A 25618-nucleotide genomic window follows, 5' to 3' on the forward strand; every position below is an offset into this window, starting at 1 on the left:
CTTCTCTGATATGAGCAGTTTAAAAAAAAGGATACCCACAAAATTTTTGTTCTATTTTATTTTATTTTTTTGAGGAAGACTAGCCCTGAGCTAACATCTACCATTAATCCTCCTCTTTTTGCTGAGGAAGACTAGCCCTGAGCTAACATCCATGACCATCTTCTTCTACTTTATACGTGGGACGCTTGCAACAGCATGGCTTGCCAAGCAGTGCATAGGTCTGCACCCGCGATCGAACTGGGGAGCTCAGGCCGCTGAAACCAAATGTGCGAACTTAACTGCTGTGCCACTGGATGGCCCCAAATTCTTGTTCTATTTTGAAATGAGCAAAATACTGTAATTCATTGCTAAAACCCACTGTTTGTGAAAAGCATCTGGAATCCTACTGCCTAAAAGATACATTTAAAAATGCTATTACTGAGGCTGGCCTGGTGGTATAAGGGTTGAGTTCACACACTCTGCTTTGGCAGCCTGGGTTTAGCCACTTCAGATCCTGGGCACGGACCTACACACCACTTACCAAGCCATGCTGTGGCAAGCATCTCACATATAACATAGAGGAATATGGGTACAGCTGTTAGCTCAGGGCCAATCTTCCTCAGGAAAAAGAGGAGGACTGGCAGTGGATGTTAGCTCAGGGCTAATCTTCCTCCAAAAACACCTGCTGACAGTCTGACTACATACAGTCTGTGAGTGTTCACTGTAAACTGGAAAGAACCACACATGCCTCAAGCATGGTTGTAGCATCATGCCATGTGCTCAGTGGCAGCATTTACACACTAAAGGAATTAAAAACAAAATACATTAAATTAGACTTCAGCTGTCCTTTTTCACCTTTACACAAAGAATTTATTTTTGGCACAATTGACTGTTGGTGATGCACGACAATTTTATTTTTTTAAATAAAAGTTCGAGCATGGATGCAGTATTGCTTAGCAACCACGAGTCAAGCATCTGACATAAGACTGCTAGGGTTCAAGTCCTGGGCTACTCACCACTTACAAGAACTGTGACCTCAAGCAAATCATTTAACTTCTCCTCAGCTGAAAAAGAGGGACATTAATAATAGTACCTAATTCAGAAGGTCCTTGTTGCTATTAGGAGTTACTACATGAAAAGGGCTGAGAAGAATGCCAGGCACACAGTGAGCACTCGAGTAAATGTTGGCTATTGTCATTATCTGGTATTGGTAATTAGTTTCAAAGCATTGCAAACCAAGTTTCTAGAAATAAAGAAATAATGGTGCCAGAGTGAATACTGTGATCTCTTTACAGAGCCACAAATATCTTCCGTTTCTCCTGTGAAATTGTTTGTTATTTAGCTGAAATTACTGTGGTTTATTTTGGCCAGTTTCTTTTATACATTTTTAAAAGCATGTTTACATTGTTTTAGTAATAAAGTAATGACTAATATGTTAAAGTGCTTAATAATTAGTTTCACTCTCAATAAAAAACTATTAAGTTAATGAATTTATACTTTTTAACATTAGCTTTTCCCATATATAGGCTACTCTAACTCTATTACGGTTATCGAATGTTGTTTTTGTCCAAATTCCTAATGAATTTATTCCTTTCCCAGGCAAAACATTGGAAGGCACAGTCTACACAAGTTCATTAATCTACATGCATACAATTCCAAATCAGATGCCCATGGATGTCATCTCTTTTATAATAAAGAGCTGATTTGATTAATCATATAGGGGTGATTCGCTGTATAGTCCACAGAATGGCCTACTCTGACAAGGCTCCACAAACTCCCAGGGTTTTAAATCTTGGCCTGTCCAGCTTCTCACCTTGCCAGAGACAGCTGATATCTTATTCGATCAATTACTACGCCAAATTACTAAAGTGCCTCTTATGTAAAAATCATGGGGTATTTATTTGACACTAATCTATTTTTTGTTTTGTTTGATATTACTTTCAGGTTTTTTCTAATTTGCTGTCACCTGCATTAGTAACATTAAATTATTTTGGAATTTTATTTTGAATAACTTTCAAATGACCTTTATCCGTGGAATGAATATTTAGAAAATATATTATGTCCATAGAGCCAAAGGTGTCTTTGTTGCTGCACATTCAGGATATGAACACTGGATGAGGTTGCTTAAGATGAAAAACAAAGAAAGTGTCTTGTGGCCAACATGTGGCATTTCTGGAACTATACCTCTTCCATCTATGTCAGCTTCCCAAACTTGCAAAGGAACTCCTAAACCTATCCACCTACAATGCAAAACAGTCTTTTTGTAACACTTCCATCAAAACCAGATAGAATTAAGTTTTCCCAAAATTTTTATAGATGAAAAAGCACGCAAAAGTAAGTAGTGATAAATACAAACACATTTTGAGATTCAGAAATCATTGAGATATTAGAGAATTAAGCATTCCTAGGCCACTGCCCAGGTTTCAGAACCATTCTAAGGAACTCTGTTTCTGCAGTGTTCTGGAAAGAATGTCATAGGCTCTGCGGTGGCAAAATAAGGTCTAATTTATGTTTCTGTAAGCAAATAGCTCTTGTCTGACATTCAGGTGATATGTTTGGGGGCTACTTTAGGTAATTTGCAATTTAGTCCTTTTAATCTCAAACTTGATTTTCCTTCAGCAATAGATTGACAGTTCTGATTATTTACATTATTTGTTCAGCGTAACTTTATTTTTTCTTGGAATGAACAGGCTGCCAATAAAATCAATGAGCATTATTAGATTTAATTAGCTTTTCTAAGACTTAGCCTGATAAACGATACCATCAATCAAAAATACCACTTTGATTTTTTTAAATTATATTTACACATTATCCCATAACCATGTGTAATTTTCCAATATTCACAAAAGTTGAAATACTAAATTCATCTTAATCCCTTATTACAGAAAAAAATCAAACATAGAGTAATGTTACTGATAAAAATATGATAGCTACATCCTATTTTAAGTTGATAGTTTTCCAATCAAACTAAAAATACCAAAAATTTGCTTGAGATTTTATAGTTCTTCTGTTTCGTGATTTCTGATTTAGGAGGAAAAAGTTAATTTTCTAGTTCAGAGGGGGAAAATTAATCAGGCAAAGACCTCAAAGAAAATAAAGGCAATGCTCTGTTATCAACACTAATGCAGAGAGTGATAACATAGATCATACAAACAATGGGAATATTGCAAATCATTCATTGTCAGGAGACACTGAACCATATGATTTACTTTGTAATTGTTTTTCTTGAGCCAATGTTAACACTGATTTGCACTGTTTGAACATATATCAACTGATGATAGAAAGAAGTAGGCCAGATGAATGTTGAGTGGTAAGAGGCAACCTGCCAAAGAGTGATGTTTCCCTAAGTAATTAACAAAAGCTGTAGTTCAATTTTTAATAATAGAAATGAAAAAATGGCTGAATCCAATGATCTAATTTTCAGAGGGGAAAATTGAATTCTCAAGATGCTAAGTGAAATTTTAGCAAAGTATAAATGGTTTTAAATAGATATTATTGATTAGAAAGCAATGTGTATCAAATTTTTGAAAATGGGAAATGTATTTATTTTAATAACCTTTACTGGTTATTTTCTTTGGTAAAGCAATGCATAGTCCTTATAAAAGTCATAATAAGGAATTAAAATTATGTAAAAATGCCAAGTTAACTGTCACTGTGCGTAATGGTGAGATGGCCACATTTCTAATTTTATGTAGAAATTGGTTACTATAGACAGGATAACATTCATGTGATTTCCATGCCAACCTTATTTAAACGTATCTATTATACTAAGCTTAATCTATCCTGTTCCTTGGATCTAAAATAGCTTACCAAACTGTCCATATTTTCACATTATCGAAAAGTGGATTACATTTAGTTACATGGCTAAATATCAATAAATTTATGATTTCCCCAAAAATTGTTTACATTTTAATCAATATTTTTAATTAACAAGAGCTATTATACAATTTATTTCTGAGGTCTAGCTAGTTTACCAGGTTTCAATTTTGCAGTTCACTTTCACTATAGTAATTACTTGTAGATGGTTGCCTATGCATCCACAGAGAAGTTGAAAGCTAAGCAACAAAAGTTAGGCAACTTTTCAGAGTCAGGCAACAACTTGATGCTTATCACTGAAGCCTAACTGAAACTAAAATAGTACATTTTCTGGCAGGAAAAATTTCTCTTAAAAATATATTTGCACAAAATTGTGCAGGTGAGACATTAAATGTATTGTTTTCCAAAACAACAAAGATTTTTGTTTGAATACTATGTTGAAATTTTGAAGTGACCTCTTCATATAAACATCCATCCACATGTAAATTAGCATTTTAGAAATGATTAAGTATGTTAAAAATAACACAGTCTGTGTTGCCTAAAATGTAAAGCCCAATTTATGACATTTTCTTCTTTGATTAAAGGAAACTGTCTTTTTGGGATATTAATATTTCTCAATTTATGAAAAATTTATATATAATAAAGGTTTCTATTTTCAACATTTATGTCATTGAATTGATTCCTTAAAATATTGTGTGATAAATACTCATGAGAAAATGGACTTGCCCAAATCAGAACTATCTGGAAGTAAAAGTCAATCAAACCAAACATTTATTCCAGCCAGAGTTTAACATCTATATTCCATGTCTATGGTAAGCCTATGTTTTTTCGAAGGATGAAGCCTGAACATTCTTTCACAGAATATCATGACTCAAAAATGGATCCCTACATAAATGGAATTCTATCTTTAGAGAACATTTTTAACTTGGGTTATTACTCAAGTTTATCAACGTGTGCCATGTTTTTAAAGTGATTTTTAATACAGCAAATATGCTAATCTCATATAGTTACAAAAAGGAAATTTTACTTGCAACTATATTTTACTAACACCTTTGCCTGTAGAAGAAGTGTGATTTTAAGGATGAAAAAGTATGTTTCCCTCTAAATTAACCAAAGGATAAATTTAAACTTGGCATTCCTATAATTAGAGTAATAGATCTTCGAATTTTATTACCCTACTGAAAGATCAAGTCTCGAGCACTAGTTAAAAAAAGAGACTTCAAAAATATATTTCAGGGAAATGATGACATCAATTTAAAACTGAGAGGGAACTCATATTTTTTTTAAAATAAGGGAATTCCAAGAAAAAAGTATCATGTTTAAAACCCACTGGAATCTTTTAAAGCAAAGACAATGTGTTATTCATCTTATAAAAAAATTCCCATTGTCTAACACTGTTCTTGGATCACAGTAGTTACTGAATAACACAATTAATGAAAAATAAAAAAAGATTAATTTGTGTATATATCAGTGGATCACATCACAGGTCACTGGAAGCAGAAAAATTTCATTGTATATCAGAGAATTACAAAAGTATATACATTTAAAACTTTAGGATATAATTCTGGAATAAGTTTTAGTCTCCATTAAGGAAAATATAACATGGGTTAATAGTCTCGTGATAAGGCTGGATATTGTCTAGTTATCAGGCTTACAGCCAAATAAGTGTTCACGAAGCAGAAAAAGTCCTTCACATTGCTAAATGAGAAAATGAAGTGAACCCTGTCTACATAGGGAAAGATGTGAGAGGTACAGATTAGGGAATGTAATCTCTTCATAGAATAAGTATTTGGTCATTGTCAGAGCTGGAATTTACATAGTCTTCCTCAGATGCACAATCACCTTTCCATTATAAGAGTTAAAAGAAGATATCATTGATATGGGCAACATAAAATAGTGGCCATCTTAATTTACATGTAGCTATACATAGTATATATGCATATATACTTGACGTCATGAGAATGCTACATATTGCAAACAAAACAATGAACTCAAATTTTTAAAGCCAGATTCTTGCCATTTAAAACATGTTCAACACCCTCATTTTGCCTGATTATCTTCATGTTTGCCCCTATGTTGTGATTAGGTAGACTTTATTGAACATCTACTATAAGCCATGCTATGATGTTTACAACAACTCCATGAGGTCTGATACTCACAGCAATATCCACACTCTGTCCCACCCTGTCTAGTACCCCAATGCTCTAAGATGGGTGTCATATCTTAGCATAAAACAAGGAGCAGTCTAAAGGATATCATGCCACTTTGCCATGTTTTTTCTATTTGATTAAATTTTTCTAGGCACGAAGAATGAGTTTTCCTGTCATTGTTTGTTTTTTTAAGGTCCTTTCTTCTTACTGAGCCACTGTCTATATTTGACATCGGAAGTAAATCAAAAGACCAATCTAAAAACAATTGAATTGCACCGAGAGAGTAGGAAAGGTCAATAAGAAGTTAAAAATTTAATTTCTACAATCGAAGTCACGAGACCAATTGAAATTTGACTATACCTACTTATTTAGTTGATAAAGTTAATTGAATTAGTAACCGATCCCCACTATATTCTATTCCAAATCCAAATAATTAACTTTATTTGATGCTTTCAGCTATTCCAACATAAGGCAATGATTTTGGCTTGAGGATATTGAGAAAAAGTATTTTTCAGATAGTATCATATTATGTTATGTTTTTATTTGTTGGACCTCAGTTATGCCATAATGTCACCCACATACTAAAACATTATAAGCTTGTATATTCAGAAAGTAAAAATTTATTTTAAAATTATCTAAAAACAAGAAAAATCATTTAAAAAACTATCGGTTATTATGATTCTGGTATAAATTTTATGAATCCCAGAAATATGATCCACATACTCCAAGGTATTTTAACTAGTTTGATTACACTATGGATGCCATTACTTCACAGAGATGCTTTCTAGTCTATGGAATAATTGGAAGCAAAACCCAGCAGGTTTCAAACGGTTCCAGCTGTGTTAAGTACTGACTGTGAAACAGATTCACTCTCTTATACGTTGTTTTGTAATAGGAGTGATGTATAAGGTGAAAATCCCCAAACGGTTGGCATTCCTATGGGTAATCGACGGGGAAGTAAATTAATAACAAATACTAAAAGGAGCAGAACAATTTTAAAAAACAACAGGCAGATGAAAATGGTGAAATACTCAAAATGAAAGATGAAGCAATTATACAAATGCGAAACAACAGAGACTAAGATCCAAAGAAAACATAACATCCTATCTGCTGTACTCTGACACTGTTACAAAAATCAACTTTTGAGAAATCCTAAATAATCAAAAAACAATGTGTTAAACCAAAAGCAGATTAACAGATAACTTTCTTATTAAAAACATATAATAAAACTCAGATTCAAGAAATGCACCAAAAACAAAACTAAAAGAGCATGCATTAAGTGAAATCGGGTACCTCTTTTAGGGGCAAACTGGTGTCTTTGAACAAAAGGGGTGGGAAAAAATGTAGGGGTTTTTTGTGTGTGTCTGCCTACCATGGGCCTGACATTTAAAGGTACTCATGTACCTGCTCACTTAATCTCATAACAGCCTTGTGGGTTAGGCATGATTACATCCATTTACAGCCGAGGAAAGCAAGGACCAGTACACTTAAATGATTTGCCCAATGTCACACAGGTTTTAAGTAGCAGTTCATCAAGTCATTTTTCTCACTCCAAATAGCAAATCACTTCTTGTGTCTCAGTTTTTTCCTTTTCTTCTGGAAAAAGAATTAAATAGGCCAAATAATCTCAAAGGTCCATTTGAGACTTGAGAAACTATTCTATGAGTTCTATTAGACACTAAATTTATCTTTCTAAAATTAATATGGTAGCTAGACACTGCCTCAGTCACTATTCAATTATTATTTTGCTTCTTTTTATAGAATTCATACGTGCTTCTAGGGTGTTGTCTGGATGGCTCAAAAGTCTCTTAAGGGACCTTTAATGTCAGGACTTTTTTTCCTCCAAAATACTTGTGTCTATCGAACAGATATCAAACTAAATCTATTGATCATTATGTTTATACGTAACGACTCAATAATCTAAATATTCAAAGGTTTAAAAAAATTTTGGATGAGGAGGCTTGGAAGAGAAGGAATCCGATCCTGTTTATTTAGTTCACCTTTTCCCTTCCCATTATATCCTAACATGAAAAAAAATGTTATGATGGGCAGAGAGAATGGTATGGAAGAAATGAGGGAGAAAATGGAAACCACTCATATCTCTGATTAAGTGATAGAAGAGTATATTTATGTAAATCAGAATCAGCAGCTTTCTCGTCCTCTGCTTCACTCTCTCATGTACATGCAGAAATAATGAGTCAAGACGCCGATAAATGACATAGAGGCGTTAATTATATTCCCCGTTTAAAAAAAATCAAAATGGCAAAATGCAGAAGCAGATTAACAGAGATAACTTTCTTATTAAAAACATATAATAAAACTCAGATTCAAGAAAACCTAAGTTTTCTTGTCAAGTCTAAGAACGTCTAAATCAAGTCTAAGAATGCCTACTCTTGCACATCTATAAGACGAGGTTAGGCTAGGTGGATCTTCACTGGCCCGCCAGAAATATGGTGGAGTGCCAAGGAGGTTATCATTTCTTAGATTGGAGAGCATGGGGACTCCTGAGCCACAAAAAGTTCTTAAATCTAATTAGAGCTTTTGTCATCAGGCCTCAGCTGTTGTAGAGGAAAACACGGACAACAGCTGAAACCAGACATTCAGAACTCTGTCCATATACACTTTATTCATTTTGGCCTCTGTCACAGCAATAGATCCAGATTAGATTTTGTGTGTCACATGCTTACCATATTTAACATAATCTTACGGTCTAGAGTTACTTTACTGGGAGATAACTCGTGAAGAACAATTTTTGGTGCAATGAGTTGTCTTCGAATGTGGGTTTATTTTTCATAAATGGGCTGCAATCCTTTCTAACAAAAATAATGTCCCTAATGAAGAAAATCTTTCAAACATACATCTGGCCTAAAAACAGTGTTTTAGAAGTAAAAGTAGACTACATATGGGAAAGAAGGACCAGTGCAGAGGCAGGGTTCTGGAAATAAAAGCCACTAGCTTTAGCCAAGTGACTTGAAAAAAAGCACTTATATTTTCTGACTCTCATTTTCTACCTAAGTTGAATAAGAAAGCTAATGTAATTTTGCGTGGTTGTTAAGGAGATTAAATCAATGGAAATGTTATACATATATAAAGCCTGACTCCAACCTCAGTTGATCTCTCAGGTTAGGTCAACATTTATTAAATCCTACTGGGTTCACTCTTCTAGGCAATGTTATAGGCTTACTCTTGGAAATACAAAGGTAAATAAGACATAGTCTTGTCCTTTGAGGGACTCTCTTATGTTCTCCTTAATTATTATGCTTTAAGTTCTGATATATCAGTGTTTGATTTGACTGAGTTGCCATTTGAGCCTGAAGATCAGGAGGAACCAGGGCTGTGTTTTGAATAATCCTGAATATACGCCTGGGGTTAACACTGCATCTGCTGGAGAAGATGCACAGCCCTGCCAAAAACAGATGGTCCAGTAGGAATAGTTTAAACCCTGAGGAGTGTCGCTCCCAGTATCATCCAGAAGTCAATAAACCCTCAGCTAAAGCAGAATTTATTGTCTAGAACAGAGACTTTAGGTGTCAAAACGATTTTGCTTAATTATTACCATGTTTAAAAATCAATCAATGAATTCAACATATTTTGCCATCATGGTTTGGCAGAAAATTTTGCTGTCAAGACCAAGAATGAAAATGAGTTCATGTCAAACTAAAATATCCTAAAGGTTGTGTCTGTTTTTACTATGCTTTAATGTAACGTTAATACTCACTTCAATTTTGCAGCAAAAAAGAATTTTTCATAAAAATTCTAACATCCTTTTTATGTTGGAAATTTGATTGGATTGGGAATGCACTGAAACAGTATTAACCCATATAGCTAAAATTTAATGTTATTTCTTAACTTTGAAAATGGTATCACTAAGAAAAACTCAATTTTAAAAATTACAAAGGAAAACATAAGCAGAGATTTTATATTTCTAGGAAGAAAAGACACACTGTGGGTGTTTTATTTGACACTTTATGCATGTCTCTTGAGCAAAATATTTTGTCTGGTTTTTTTGAGGGAAGATACGTAGAAATAACTGGGTCATTTAAAAATCTATCAAGAAAGTAAGGAAGAAGATGTGTATGAAGTAAGATAAATGAATAGGGTCCACCCATGAAAAACAAGAAATAGACCAAAGAAAAGTTGCCAATCCAGGTGTGTTCACAGCTGAAAACAGAGGGGGACTATTGTGACACTAGGCTTCCAACGTGAAAAGCAGTTCAATGACACGAATATATGACACAGGAGGGCATCAACTCACAACTCAGAACTCACTCCATTTTGTCTCCATTTGTCACTTCCACCTTCTACAAAAGTTTCCTGCAGAATCCTACATTGCTGTGTATTTGAAAGTCCTCAGCATGCAGCTGCTCTCACACAGAGGCACAGATTGGTTGCATCCTCCGAATCCAAAAAACCACCAGTATTTTTTTTCTCAAGAAAAGATCTACTATGGAACTACTGTCAGCAGAAGACACTTTCTTCCTATAAAAGATACAGCTTCATTTTCTATATCCTTCTCTATTTCCCTTCTTCTTATAGAGGTTTGTTTAATGTGAAAAAAACCTCATTCACTGAATTGCAGTTGCTATTGTCTTACACAAAAACTGTTTTGCTTTCCTAATCAATCATCTGTGATGATTCTCAGCAAGTGCACTGTACCTACTGTGGGCTGCACATGGATTACATACTTTTTGTAGTAGGCAAAAATATAGGATTCGTGAAATCATTTAAAAATATGCACAGTTATTTCCACTGATTGGTATCTAACAGGGCCAAAGACATTAAGCTTTAAAGAACTGTGAGGCATTTTACTGAACACTGTCATGAAGGTAAATATATTGAAATCCATGTATGGCTGGAATGAAATGCTGTGCTACAAATACACACCATTTACAAATGGAGCAAAGATGAGTTCTAAAAATACAGTCTGAGAAATGATTCAATAGCAATTCCTATGAGGATCAAAGCACTCACTCAGTAGCCAGCCCTGTTCATTACAGTAATGCTATAGTTTTATAGATACCTAGGGTTTTAATCAGATTTACATCTAGAGGAGAGTCTACACACACAATGCAGTTTCTCCTAAGGACAGGCGAAGGCCAGATCATGGGCATCAGAGGTACCACAGGTAAGTGTGAGCAGGCCCGCATCATCTACCTTGAATAACTAGAATCAACAGAGAGCAAATCTGTCCATTCTAAGGCATGTGTTTGAGATTTTTATTCTTTCAAGCACATCCAATGTTTCTGCATTTGAAAAAAATAGGCAAGACTAATTCCCTAGGCTATAAATCACTCTAATGTGGAGGGAAATGTGTTAGCTAGTTGTATTACAAAGCCTTTACTTCATATTTAATAGGCACCTGCAATACCAGCATTATACAAAGCTCTCTACTTTGCAAATCTTTAAAACCCCACTTAATTTTCAGCACTGATTTCCTGCAATCTAAGGGCTTATGAAGGGTTCACTGTGTTCATACAGATCTATGCAAAATGTGCCAGAACTTCCCTGTCTGTGATGGCATTCATTTGGAGGTGAATCCTAAATTTCTATCACTGGCGTGCTTATTTCCGACTAAAATAAATATTCTTAGAATGAAAGCTGAAGATTAGGAGGACAAAAAGTGAGGCAAAGTAACTAGCACTGGGAGAGATATATGCAAATATCAGCTCAATGACAATTCTTCATACCATTTACAATTGAAGCTTAAAGACCCAAATACTCTGCAATCCATTAGTTTCTCAATATCCTGGAAGGGATTAGAGTATTTCTTAATCAACTGCTAACAGACTGAAAGAGGCCAGAGACTGGATATTAACAAAGCAGTGTAATACTAAAACGTAGAGATGGTCAGAAAAAAGACATACTATGGAAGAATCTTAAAATAGAAGATATTATACAGACATGGCAAAATTGACCACATTTTCACTCTTTCCTGCAGCCTACATAATTAAAAATCTATATAAATTAATGAGTGGTGAGGTGTAGTACACTCCTTTCTAGAAAAGATAACTTTATATATTTTCTCAAGGAATTTAGGAATAATTAGTGTAAAATGACTAGAAAGAATCAATCAAATATGCGTCAAAGATCTTGCCTGTGCTTACATCTTCACCACTTCCGGCTGTACAGGTGGTCCCAAGTCCATCCTTTTAAATGTGATATGTGCTTACGGCACTGTAATCAGTCAAACTGTTAAAGATCGAGGGAAAATATTTTCACACGCCATTTAAATAATGGATAAGTATGTAAAAACAGATCCCTAATAAATGACTTCGAGTTCTGAATGCCTTAAAGTTATATATTATGGCTCAGAAAATTTTACTGATTCTGCCACTATTCTTGTCTATAGGAGCCAAACTGTCCATAGGACAAAAATATGAGCGAGAGAGATTTAATATGGGTTGTTTTCTCGGTTTATTTCTTCCATCACTCACCACTGTTAAGGAAGGGTAGTTTAACTTATTTAGGAATTTCACATTTTAATCAATTTTGGCTTTGGGAACAAAGAATATAAATCAAAACCAAAATGTCAATCCTGGGAATATATCTTTCTTGTTCTATGTTTCTGATGACTGACAGCCCAATAGGTTTGTATCAAACAAAGGCAAAAATGCATGTGTTCCTTTCCAAATGAAATGTTTGACAGATTTAACAGCCATCTGAAATAATTGATGAAATCTTAAACGGGAGCATATCTCCTTATGTACACAAGAGATTACATTGCTACATTTGGATTTGCTTCTGTGATCTGATGCAGATTTTAGGGGTGCTAACTATCCAAAAGGTCATAACACATTAGCATTATTACTTAGTGAACATGACTCCTAAGCATCCAGATATTAAAAACTTTATAGGAAGCCCTTGACTTGCATTCTCAAATTCTCACTGATACCTGACCTGTGATTAGAGTCATCTTTCGACAAATTTGATATAAAATTGAGGGGGTTGGTATGTAATAAATTCTGGAAAACATATTAAATATAACTTTGGCTGTCAAGAAAGCCAAAATTTAAGAATCCACATTAAATAATTCTCAGTTTCCAACTATGTTAAATATATAAGATATTTAACTGAGTTGTTAATATTAACAGGAGAGTAATTTATCATTTTAATAAAGGGTCCCCTTCAAGAAAACACCAGACTAAATTCAGAGAAGCTTACTCAAAGGAGTTTAACTGAAAGTAGTAAACACTCCACCAGGCTCACAGTTTTGTCTTTTTCTTTTTAAACTATACACAAGCTAAGAGTTCAGTTCTGATAAAGTCAAACTGAGAAAGTACCCAAAAAAAGCAATACAGTCGGCATAGCCCCGAGTCCTGTAAACACCCAGTCTGGTACGGCTCGACCAACACAACCACTGTAGCTTCAGTATTTGTTGGATTTCTGTATTCTCTCAAACCAAAAGAAACAGGAAATCAAAAGAATCTAAATAATAAAACAGAAATAATTATGGGAACAGAGGTTACAAGAAAATGTGATTTAAAGGTGTCACTTTAATACCTCAGGAGTGTCGCAAAAAATAATTCATTATGATGCCACTTCTAATATTTTTGGTGTTAATTTACACACATCTCATGTATTTCAATATGAAAATGAAACTTCAAGACTCCAAATAAGTCACAATTGGTTATGAGGAAACCTGATTTTAGATTTGAGGTATTGCATTAAATCTAAATTCTATTTCACTACATCACATATATTTTAATTTGTGCTATTATGAGAAAATAAATTATAGCTTGAAATATTTAACCAATATGACTATGCATATGCTATAAGAATATAACATATTATTACAAGTACAATATTTGCAAGGTAACTTTAATGATGCCAGAATCTGTTGTGTGACGCTATGAGGATGACTCATTTGAAACTAAGGGAACATCAATTTACAGTGTTTCTATCTATAGAATTAATTGCAGCAAAATTTGGAAAATAAGATAATAGAATATTTTAACTATAGAAATTATTTTCTCTATGTTAACAAATGTTCAGGAGTCAGCAGACAGGTCTATGCTTAATACAGTGCCAACTTTTTATTTTTACCCTCTTTAAATTTATTAGCAATGAATGCTAAGACGTACCTTGAATTTTATAGCTTAGGTGTATCAATCTGAAAACAAAACCATCAAATATTTGTCTTACAATCCCAAGAGGAAAGATAGCCAATTTGAATGGACGGCCAATTCTCATTTCAAATTCTTGAAACAATATCCAAGGAGTCTGGGTGTCTTCTTCCTCATAAATTTGCCTTCATGACCATAAACTGACTTCACAATCACAGAGCACTTAGCCAACGGGAAGGAGTAGAAATAAAATCACAACTGATAACATTTTAAATATAATTTGCATTTTGGGGAGCAATATTTCTCCACATGCCACCCATGTTTAACTGTCACCATATACTCCAAAATTTAGTAGTTTAAAATATCTTAAAGTTTTTGCCAGCCTCACATTAGTTAACATTTGCTCCCTTCACTTTCAACTGTAGTTTTCTTTGTCACTATTCTAAATAGCAATTCTATGACTGTCTTGCTCATCTTACATGACATAACAGCATTTCAGTAGTGGTTGTAGTGGGATTACTCAAAAAGGAAAAGTAATCATAAATGTAATACAGTATCTCTGAATGATTGGGAATAGAAACAATTCCCTTTGTACTGTAAAAGTTCACGTATACACTTGAGTACAGCATGGGTACACATTTTCAACATATAATTTCTTCACTGTATACACAAATGTATATCTGAGCAAATACTCCAGGCTGTGAAAAGTTAAAGCAAGGATGTTTAAGCTCTAAAATGAGCATTTCATTTAAAAGTTAAACATGATTGTGTACCCAGAAGCAAACTCTAGTAAAACTATCACAGATTGTTCTGTTCCTGGAAGAAGCTGTCAAATGTAAATAGGTCACTTTTTTTTTCTTTAACATTTTCATTCACACCCCCACAAAAAGCACACTGGGGCCAAGAAAATTAATTCCCCAAATGCTGTCAACCAGGTTGGGAAACAGCAATAAACAGTTTACTAGAAAGCCTCCAGCTACAATAAAACGGTTGTCAATAAGTGAGCTGAGAGTTGGGCTTGCAAAAACAGGGCTTTTGGAAATGATAATCTGAAAGGGAAAGGAGCTGATATTTCCTCTTCCAAGATGCTGATGTAGTGGTTCTCAAAGTGTGGATCCTGGACTGGTATCATCTATGACACCTGGGATCATGTCAGCAATGTGAATTTTCAGGCTAGACTCCAGCGGTACTCAATCAGAACCTCTGAGAGTGGGGCCCAGCGAGCCCTGTCTTAAGAAACTCTCCAGGTGATTCTGAGACACCTTACATTTTGAGAAATTTTAATCATATTTTAAAAATCATATCCATTAAGAATATCTTTTCTTTTTAAAGAAAATACCCCAGTGAGCTTATCATTGAAAGCCTTACTGGAACTGGCTATGTTGTCGTCCTCTTAACCCTCTAACAGTGAACTTTAATTATCTATGAATAAATATCAAGACATGATCTCACCTTAAATAAAAGGTAATTTCACTCAATCTCTGAATGCTAAGGGCACTCCTAAAAATTCATAAAAAATTATTTGTGAAAAATTCAGTGACAGACTTGCTATCTTCAAGGAAAATGTAAGCTTAGTCAAATAGAGTGGATGAAGAATGTGGTTTACGATTGCTTCATATATTCTTTGCAGGGTCTCACAAGGAAAACAGCAGGGGAAAAAGTCAGACAAAATAAGAATCAATGCACTACAAGCAAATCATGGTGGAAAGGTCAGACACTATATTTTCATTGCATAGACAACACAATTTAATGATATTTAAATTTGGTAACCCTTTACTCAAGAATCTTGCATTTTACCCTCACATCAACTAGCACCATAAAGTGACAAGATGTTCTCGAAAGCTGGTGTTGTCATAAACTCTACTTTTTCAAAATTGTGTAGCTTCAGGAGCACATTTTGTGGAAAAGCCACTAGTTGAAGCGAAGGAGGTAAAAAGAGAATTTTTGCTTTTTAGCTTAACTAGAACATCTTCAGATAACAATCATATAGTTCAGTGAAAAAAAAATAGAAGGGTTCTATATAATTTATGTTCTTCATTCATAGGAAAATGCCTCTTTTATACTAAAATTGTACATATTGTTATCACCATCACCTCTCCTTACTTCCAATATTCCTTTTCTCCAACATCGCAATTTTTCTTTCTCAGCATGAAAATTTCTAAAAGGGATAAGCAAAGCCATTTGCATAGCTCTTTATCATAACAGTGAATTATAGCTACATTGGAACACCAAAATGCTTACAAGTGCACAGTGACACATGGTCTCAAGGAATGTCTAAAACGCACTTTAGTTCCAGTTAGAGAATTACTCAGCATCCTATTTCAAAGATTACATCATACAAACAAATGTTCTTATGACTGACTAAGCCTCAACAAAACATCTTTTCCATACTTTGCTGAAATGCACTTAACATTTATGTCAGGGTACTATATATAGTTTCAACTTTTGAGAAGCCAGAAAAAGTGGGTCTGTACCTCAATTCTAACACTCACCATACTTATATGAAAAGAAAGAGAATGTGGGAGGAAGATCAGTATATTTCTTTAGAAAACAAATTTCAGATTTTATATTAAAAGTCTTAAGTCATGTTAGTTTTTTCAAAATATGATGCAAATCGTAAGATATCATTAGTATATGGTGAGTGACCTTCACATTAAAATTAACATTAAAATAAAGCCATTTTCTTTCTCTTCATTAAATAGCAAATTCATATTTAAATCTATTTAGTTTTACAAATTACTTTTCTTACCATGACTAACTATTTACCAACTTTTACAAACCTTTACTAAGCTTGGAAATTTTCTAAATATTAAAAATTTAAAAATCAACTTCTTTTAAAGCTGAAGTTAACATGAAAATAAGTTGTTCTAACTTCAACTTATATCTAAGTCATATTCTCCTCTAGAACTTCTATACTGACATTTTAATTCTTTTCATTCTGTGCATTCAAACTCTAAGTATACGCACTTTTATAATGCTCTAGATATTTAATCTTTTGCTTTAAGAAATGGAGATTTTAGTTGTATAATCATAGGCATTATACTTAATGTTCTGACAGTACCTATGTGATTCACTGTCAAAATTATTTTTATAAATATCTTATAACCATGGAGTGTTAAAGTTACTCCAGATGAATAAACACTAGATGATGAGAAGGAGATGGCATTTCAACAAGACTCTCCACCCCCCACCCCCCACAAAAAAAGCAAAAGGAAAAATCTCTCGAGTTTTCAAACACTATTCAGTGACTGTCCGTCCTATCCTGAAGATTTATTTTGCTTTACTTCATTTTCTGAAATCTATAGTTTCCTTATTTTTAACAAATTCAGATGGGCCATCACCGTAGGTGGACTCAATACCAACAAAGACAGAACTGAGCTTACGACATCCTAGAAAGGTGGTGCGGTGTGACCTAGTCACAAAAGAGCAAGCAAACGAACTTAAATGCTAGTTGCTCCAGAGCAACTATCATTAAATAAAAGGTATCTTTGGCGATAGCACCAGTTCGATCCTTCCCTCCCCCTTCTCCTTGCTACTGCGAGATTGGCACCTGGCCAGCACAAGCGACATGATACCCTAGTGCCATCTACAGGCTATTATTGACACTCAACTTTCATGGCAATAGACAAGCACCAGTGAAATAAATTAGACAGCGCTGCATTTAAATCTTTATTAACAAGGAATTATTACTAATTCTGGATTTGGTTGAAATATGAGTTTCTCAGCCTCTTAATCCCTCTTCATATGGCATATTTCACAGTTTAAAATGAGTTATGACAGATCACTTATGCATTACTAAGATGAGAGAATATTTACAATGGATTCATTCTTTTCTGTATAAATCAGTTATATCCAGGAGAAAGCATTCCTTTTTTTTTCTTTTCTTTTTTTTTTTTTTTTGGAAGAGTACTTTGGCCATTGTGGACAAGCTGCAAACCTCTCTATTCCATACCCAATCTACTATATTACAATAAACTCATCTGAAATCAAAGAGAAGACTTCCTATATGGCTTAGTCGCAATCTATCAACAACCATGTGCTTCACAGCTGATGTACATTTCATACTCTACTATCTTGTTTAGAGACTAAAAAAAAATTAACCCCTTTAGCAACCACAGCTCCGACATCATTACAGTCAGACCTTCAAACGTCATTTAAAACTTGAGATTTGAAGGTGACTTTCGAGATCAAAAAGTAATGTGAAAATCTTGAAGCAGTCAATTTGGAAACCCCAGGAGCAGAATTTGGCATATCAGGACAGGTTTTCTTCTTCAGCAAACATTATCTCGGGACATTTTGGAATAATTTCCTCTTTTCATCTTTTGCCATTTGAAGGAAACTGGGAGGTTAAATAATTCTCAGAACTCAGAAATTTCAAAGCTGTTCTAAAAATTCTTGACTGAGCCCCAGAGGAATAGAAAAGGGGTCAAGTTTTTTTTTTCCCTCTTTATAACTAAGCTAAAGTTAGACCAAAACAATAGACACACTGGCACGTTAATACTGGTTGACTGGGCACTTGTATGCAGTACTTATAGACCAGTAAAAGTGCTCGTTTACCTGTCTGGTGTGTAAGGGGCCCTTTGTCTTGAAGCCTCCTTGGGAACTGCACTCTGAGGCACTGAAGTGATCTGAACTAGTGGAAGAGCGTTTGGAAAGGGTGTCACAACCCCCGACAAAGGTGTTGTCCAAAGGGAGTTCCTGAATCACGTGATGCTTTTTCACAGAAACTGGAGTGTCTGGTTTAAGATGAAAAGCAGGCTGTGGAGAAGCAGATTTGTAGTGCTTGGCCAGGTCAGGGCTGTTAGGTTTGAAGGTTGTTGGAGGTGCTGGGCCCCAGTCAAATCTTCCTATACTTTGCTCCTCCAGCTCAGCTGGTAGACTTATTGTCCCATTGATAGGTTCGTGAACTGCATCATCGGGTTTGGACTCTTCAATTGTAACAAAGTTCAAAAGAGAGCTCTTGGGAGACTTTCTTTTCTTTCTTTTCTTTTTCTTGTTTTGTTTGTTCTCTTGGTTTGGTGACATCCATTCAGCACCTTGCTTGCTCCTCTGAGCTGCTTTGAACCTTGATGCATGGCGACAGCGCACCAGAACGGTGACGAAGATCACAACTATGACCACCATGGCGCCGGCGACAATGGCGATCATGATGGTGAGATAGTCCTCATTTTGATAGGGTTGGCTACTATCCCCTATGTTCCTGTCCAATGGGGTCTCCATAGTCCTGCGAATCAAGTCATAGATATAGGAGGCATTTCCAGCAGTGTCATTAACATAAAGAAATACAAGCACAAGTGTGTGCAAAGACTTAGGGTATCCCAGGTCACTTATGTTGACCACCAAACGGTGCAAGCCCACATCAGTAGGGGCTGGTTTTTCTTCCAGAGTAATGTTACCTGTGACTGGGTCAATCCGAAACAAGCCTTTATTGTTCCCACTCACGATTGTATACTTAAGTTCAGCGTTCATCCCAGTGTCAATATCCACTGCAAAAACTTCTGCTACCACGGAGCCAGGAATGGCTGAGAGGGGCACCAACTTAAAGGAAGTGTTAGACGGTGGAGAAATGACAACTGGGCTATTGTCATTGACATCCATGACATTGATAGTTACTTTTGCAGTAGAGGAACGAGGTGGTTGTCCTCCATCAGTGGCTTTGACATCAAAAGTGTAGGAACTCTGCTGCTCTCTATCAAATGAGACATTTGACTTTATGACTCCGGAATAGGGATCCAACACAAAATTATCATTGTCATTTAGAATGGAAAGAGTCACAGCTTTATTCTCTCCAGCATCTGCATCTGTCACTGTGATTACCCCCACAGTACTATACTTTGGCAGATTCTCAGACACAAAAAATTGAAAATGATTATGAGTAAACTTGGGGCTATTGTCATTCTCATCCAGAACAGTGACTATCACAGCCGCTTGGCTTTGAAGGGGAGGGGTCCCATTGTCCCGGGCAGTTACTGTAAAAATGAATCGCTCTTGTTCTTCTCTGTCAAAGACTCTGGAGGCTGTCAAAACTCCTGTCTTTCGGTCCAGATCAAAGAAGGAGGCATTCGGTCCAAGCTGATAAACAATGTCTGCATTTTTCCCACTGTCTTCATCTGTGGCACTAATAGTCGTTAAGTATAACCCACGTCGGTTGTTTTCAGAAACTGACAGCTCAATTACAGGCTGGTTGAAAATTGGTGGGTTGTCATTTTCGTCCTCAAGCTTAACCCTTACCAGGGCAGTCTGATTTAAACTGGGCTTCCCAGAATCAGAGGCAACAATTTTAAAGCTGAATTCTTTGGTGCCCTCATAGTCCAGCAAAGAAGAGGTCTCTAACAAATACTGGTTGTCGTATACTGCCTTCAAATGAAATGGGACCTCTCTTTCAATAAAACAGATCACTTTGCCATTCACATCTGTGTCCTTATCTGAAACTGTAATTAGGGCAATCTTTGTATTGACAGGATCTTTCTCAGATAAATACACTGTGCCATTGATGGGACTTATAATGTACCTTAGGTCTATGTTAGGAGGGTTATCATTTACATCAGTGACATTGATGGTAACCGTTGCTCGAGCGGGAGTGGAGCTGCCATCACTAGCCAGCACTGTCACTTTGTGAATGGCAGTCTCCTCTCGATCTAAGGACCTCTGAACGGTAATCAGCCCGGTAGTATTATTTAAAGCAAAGAGTCTTTTGGTTGCAGGGGCGACCTGGGCACCAAAAATGTACCGAATTTCAGCATTACTGCCTATATCTGCATCAGTGGCATGGAGCTGAATTACAGAGGTGCCTACAGGAGCATTCTCTGGAATATGCACCTCCACTTGACCCTCTTTAAACACTGGCCTGTTGTCATTTACATCACTTACTGTGACCTGCAGTATAGCTGTGCTGGATTTCTGTGGAGTGCCTCCATCCTCTACTTTGATTTTCATCACATAGGTATCTTTCTGTTCTCTGTCCAAGTTTTGCTGAACAATCAATTGCGGCCACTTCTCTCCCTCCGGAGTTTCCACGATATCCAGTCCAAAAACACTCTGCCCATTTAACAATTCATAATGCTGTACACCATTGAAGCCTGTGTCAGGATCTGTTGCTGATGGAATTGGAAAGCGGCTGTTGATCAAAGTGTTTTCTGGAATGGAAATATTGATGACAGGAGATGGAAACATGGGGGCATTATCATTGGTATCCTTAACAATTATTTTTATTTTGATCAGCCTGAAAAAATCATTGGGGAGGATCACCACCTCAAGTTCAAAGAAACACTCATTCTCCTCAGCATAAGAGGCGCCCGCACAGAGTTTTTCTCTGTCTATTCTATTGGAGGTTGTGAAAATTTCCCCAGTGCTACTGGATACTTTCACCAAAGGGGCGTCCCCAGCTTTAGAAACCAGTCTGTAGACAAGGCTGGCACTGGTCCCTGTGGCAGCATTGATGTGAGAAATGTTCAGATCCTTTGGTATGTTTCCTATGGGCACATTTTCAGGCAATTCCTCTCTAATAGTGTAAATAAGTTCTTGAGCTATTGCGGAATCCAGCCTTAAACAGGCAATCAGAGCAGCCAACAGGTAAAAATCCCTCAGGTCCATGATAATGTATTTATTTTCTTTTCCTGGATTTTAGGGTTTAAAGGTTCCCACTGAGGAATGATGCACGAATGGCAAGAGGAAGCGTGCATGGACGGGAGGATGCATTACATCTCATCGCTTATTTGGAGACAGCCACTGTCAACACAATCGTACAGACAATATTATTCTTCAGTAAACAAAAACACACAGTCACGAAATATCACAACACATTTTCCACTACACATTAGTAAACATGGCAGTTTGCTCTGCTACTGTTTGCAAGTTAACTCTGGGGATAAAAAAAAACACTGAATATCCCCTGCTTGTTGCATTTGCTCAGAGAAAATGAAATTATCTACTTTTGAATTAAGGACAGCTGCTATTTTTACCTGTATTCGCCCACACTGTTTTGCAGGATACTGTTTAATTCAAAACATGCATTCTTGTTCTCCTCTTCCCCTCCCCCGGCTTAGCCGCCTCCTGGCTTCTAACCCATCTCCCTTAGTTTTTTTAGGTGCAAGTGAAAAACACTAAGTATTTAGCTATGGTTCCCGCTAATTGCTTTGTCACATGTCAAATGTGATGTGTTTTCTTCTCTGCCACACTGAGTCATCTCTTTCTTCTGAAAAGACTATCTTTTTCTTTCCTCCCAGTTCTTCAACTGCCTTCTAGTACAATCTTACTGGGAAACAAGCATCCGGACATGCTACTGCAGCATCAGAAGCAATAGTCACCGGCCACTACATATCCTCATTGCCTAAAAGCACAATACCAAGACTTCAAATTTCTTACCCAGACCTTGCTCTCATTTCTCCATATTGTCAAATTATCCCTATTAGAATTAATAAACACATTAAAACTTTTAAAAACGTAGAATAATATATGATTCCTTCTCCTAGAGGTGGAAGAGAGTGTCGAGATGTAAATGAAACGCAGCTAACATTTCCATGTAACAGCACAATATTTTATACTGAGTATAAAGAGGAAAAAAAGGCAGTTTCTTAACCCTGATCTCTGGTTAAAATATAAGTAACATCTGCCACACATAAATACTGCAAACCAATGATGCAGGTAAAAAGGCTGCTGCTTAGATGCTCCCCTAACTGCAATTTAAATGGGTGCAAGCCTCCAGGCAGCTACCTACTTGAGTAGAACTGGTCAGTTCCCAAGCTCTAATCTTATCTGCATTAGGCTGCACGGTAGCTGATGCCCGCGATTAGTTCCGGCAGAGTGATGCAGGTAGGGATGCAGATACAGCCGAGTAGGTGAGCTCTGCCCCAACCGTCTACCCAATTACAAACATCCTTCGTCTCCACTGAGGACATCTCTAAACACAGAATTTACAATTGTGCATGCAAAACTTTACACTTACGTTAGTTGCCTCAACCTTTCCCCTTTGCCGGTATGCTGCAGTTAGCAATGATTTGTTCCAACACATAGAAAGCCATGCATCTGGTAGCACCAGTTTGGGGAGAAATCAGAAGCAGCAAAACGTTTCCTCCTTGTAAAATGTGTTGCTTCGGGCTGGCAAATTAGCAACTCCAGAGAACAAATTCACAGATTTGTCGTTAGTCATTCTCTCCACATTTCGTCTCTATTACCCACGGGGTCTGGGCTCTTCTGGTATTTAACACACACACAACATCCAGTTGCACTTCGTCAGCTTAGGGGTATTTTCCACAGCGTCAAGCATATCATTTCCCTCCGATGTTAATATCGCTTAAGTCTCTAACTTCTTGCAGGAAACGTCAGAGTTGGGGTGATGGTGATTCTCTGTCTGCTGTCCGGGGCGACAGTTGCCCCCAAAATTCCTAATTGGTTATCTCTTTCGTGCTTCAGAGACTCTAAGGCGCTCCTTCCTGTCTTGCATGCTCTCCTTCTCTCTCCCTTCTCCTCTGCCCCTCTCTCGTTCTCCCTCTCCTCTCTCTGAACTGAATTTCTTGATATAACTCTCAATAAGCCCAGAGGGAGGGCGTGACGGCCTAGGCCCCGCCCCCGGCCCCTGATTGGCCCGCATCTTGCGGTGCGGGCGGCCGCAGCCGGGCGTGAGGGAGGGGGCTCGGAACAAGGCGCAGACTGTCTCCCCGCCTCCCCTCCTCAGCGCCCCCTCGGCAGCCGTGAAAACCCGGAGAACTGATCCTGGCCCCGGGAGAGCCGGCTTCCAGAAGGCGCACTGAGCATGCCCAGCAGGGTCCGGCCCGGAGGAAGGCGCCGACGCTCCCCAAGCCTAGGCGGACCGGTCCCTCGCCGGCGGGTGCGGGGCTGACAGCTGCTCGGGTCCGCGCGGGGCAGCGAACTGCCGAGCCCCGGCGGTCCGGCGAGCTGGGGCGGCGCGGGAGGCCGGCGGGGCGTGCGGGCGCCGACCCAGGGAGCCTCGGGCACCGCGGCGGGCGGTTGGGGGACACCGCGGCGGCTCATCTCTGGGCGCGCGTTTCGCGCACTTCTCTTTGCTAAACGGAGGGGCTAAAATGCAAAGATGGGAGAGTCAACCCGGGTCCGAGGCGCTAGATGCATTGTCGGCCCTCGGAGGGCAGCACGGGCCACCAGATCCCCAGAACGCGTTCAGCAGACAACACGCCCGGTGCCGCAACTGGAGGCTTTTGCTGCCGGGGACCTTGGCGAGAAGGGCGGAGAGGGCGCATGGCTAAAGGTCGGGGCAGAGAATATTTGAATGTCAGACGAGACCGGAAAGAAAATTAATTTGAGCACTCCCTACATGCTTGGGTGACGGAAGCCCCCCAGGGGAAAGGGAAAGTGACAGCCTCTGGGGTCCCCTAGGTCAGCCCTGGCCAGTCTGCTGTGCGGTGCGAAGTCTCCTCTCGGGGAGCAGGACGGGCCGCGGCGGGCGATCGTGGCTGTCCTTGCATTTCTGCTCCCGCCGCGCCCGGAAATCTGCGAAGCCGAGCTCGTCCGGACAGGCGGCTGCAGCAAAGCCGCTTCCAGCTCACCTAACTGCAAACTTTGCTCGCTAAAGGCTGGAAGGACTCCCGTCCAGCTGCTCCCCAAGCTGCGGAACATTTCCTTTCCCCTTGGCCTTTCTGCTCGTTCCAACTTTACATGTAATACTTGTCTTTTCCTTTGCAGTTCATTTCTCTGACTCCAGTTGTGTAGCGTATGCTCACACGTTTCTCATTTTCATACAAGCGCTGGATGGAATGACTCCCGAAAGGATTAACCTTATTCCTTCAGTATTGGCCCCGAAAGTACTATCTATATTTGAATGATCTTTTAAAATCAGGAAACCGCGAAGGTTTGTGTAATGGGTTGTACTTACAACGCCAGGTACCTGAGTAAAGTTTGACGCATTAATAATAACAATTCACATGGAACAAAAAATTTATTTTTTGGAATGACCTATAAAGCTTGTCTGAGGAGGTCTTAATGCAGGATTGAATAACTTGTTCTAACTTGCAGAGATAGAGGGCATTTATTTTAAACCTACGTGTCCCCCATTCTGTACTGGGTTGTATATGGATTCAAGGCTCTTCCCCTAGCTCTGCGCTATGATGGCGTGGGCAGGGATACCTCCTGGTTTTGAATACAATGGTTTTCATTTTCAATAGGAACACATTTTTAGCTTTTAAGTAAAAACAAAAAAAAAAATTCACTAAGCAAACCTACCAAACTATAGTATAAATAATTCCATTATTTAACCAAGTCATTGGACATTACAGTTTCCCCACATCTATGAAAATGTAAGCTCTTTTTAATTCAAACTTTTTTCACAGTAAAAGCCCGCTTTAAAATACATTAATCCCTTGTATATGAAGTATAAAAACAGGTTTCTTGCACGCAATAGGTTGATAGTGCTTTTAAATAGCCAACCAACTCTTACAATAGTATTTTGTATGATTAGAATATATAAAATTTAAGAATAAAAAGGACTTAAGTATATGAAAGTCAAAATAAAAATATTATCTCATACAATGTGAGTAAATTAAAGGCAGATTCCTTTATCTTACCACAGCGAACGATCATATTGCCATTCACAAAATCTACAAGTAAAGCTAGTGCATTGTTCCAGTTGTCACCTATTTT

The 25618-nt window shown here is 37.5% G+C and overlaps 1 protein-coding gene across 11 annotated transcripts in view; it reads right to left on the reverse strand.

Annotated features, from left to right (window-relative positions):
* The window catches only part of PCDH9 (protocadherin 9), an 871934-nt gene extending 848380 nt beyond the window's left edge, over positions 1-23554 (reverse strand). For 10 of the 11 annotated variants that reach the window (XM_044779876.2, XM_044779874.2, XM_070480878.1 and 7 more), the window contains exons 1-2: positions 22953-23554; positions 18566-21736 (exon numbers count right to left, since the gene is read on the reverse strand). In XM_044779876.2, the coding sequence (XP_044635811.1) occupies positions 18566-21601 (3036 nt within the window). In that variant the 5' untranslated portion in view covers positions 21602-21736; positions 22953-23554. The remainder of the gene's footprint in view (positions 1-18565; positions 21737-22952) is intronic. The other variant, XM_044779877.2, reaches the window with a different exon arrangement.
* Between the last annotated feature and the right edge of the window lie 2064 nt (positions 23555-25618).

Source organism: Equus asinus, chromosome 11 (genome assembly GCF_041296235.1).
Source record: "Equus asinus isolate D_3611 breed Donkey chromosome 11, EquAss-T2T_v2, whole genome shotgun sequence".
Classification (NCBI taxonomy): domain Eukaryota; kingdom Metazoa; phylum Chordata; class Mammalia; order Perissodactyla; family Equidae; genus Equus; species Equus asinus.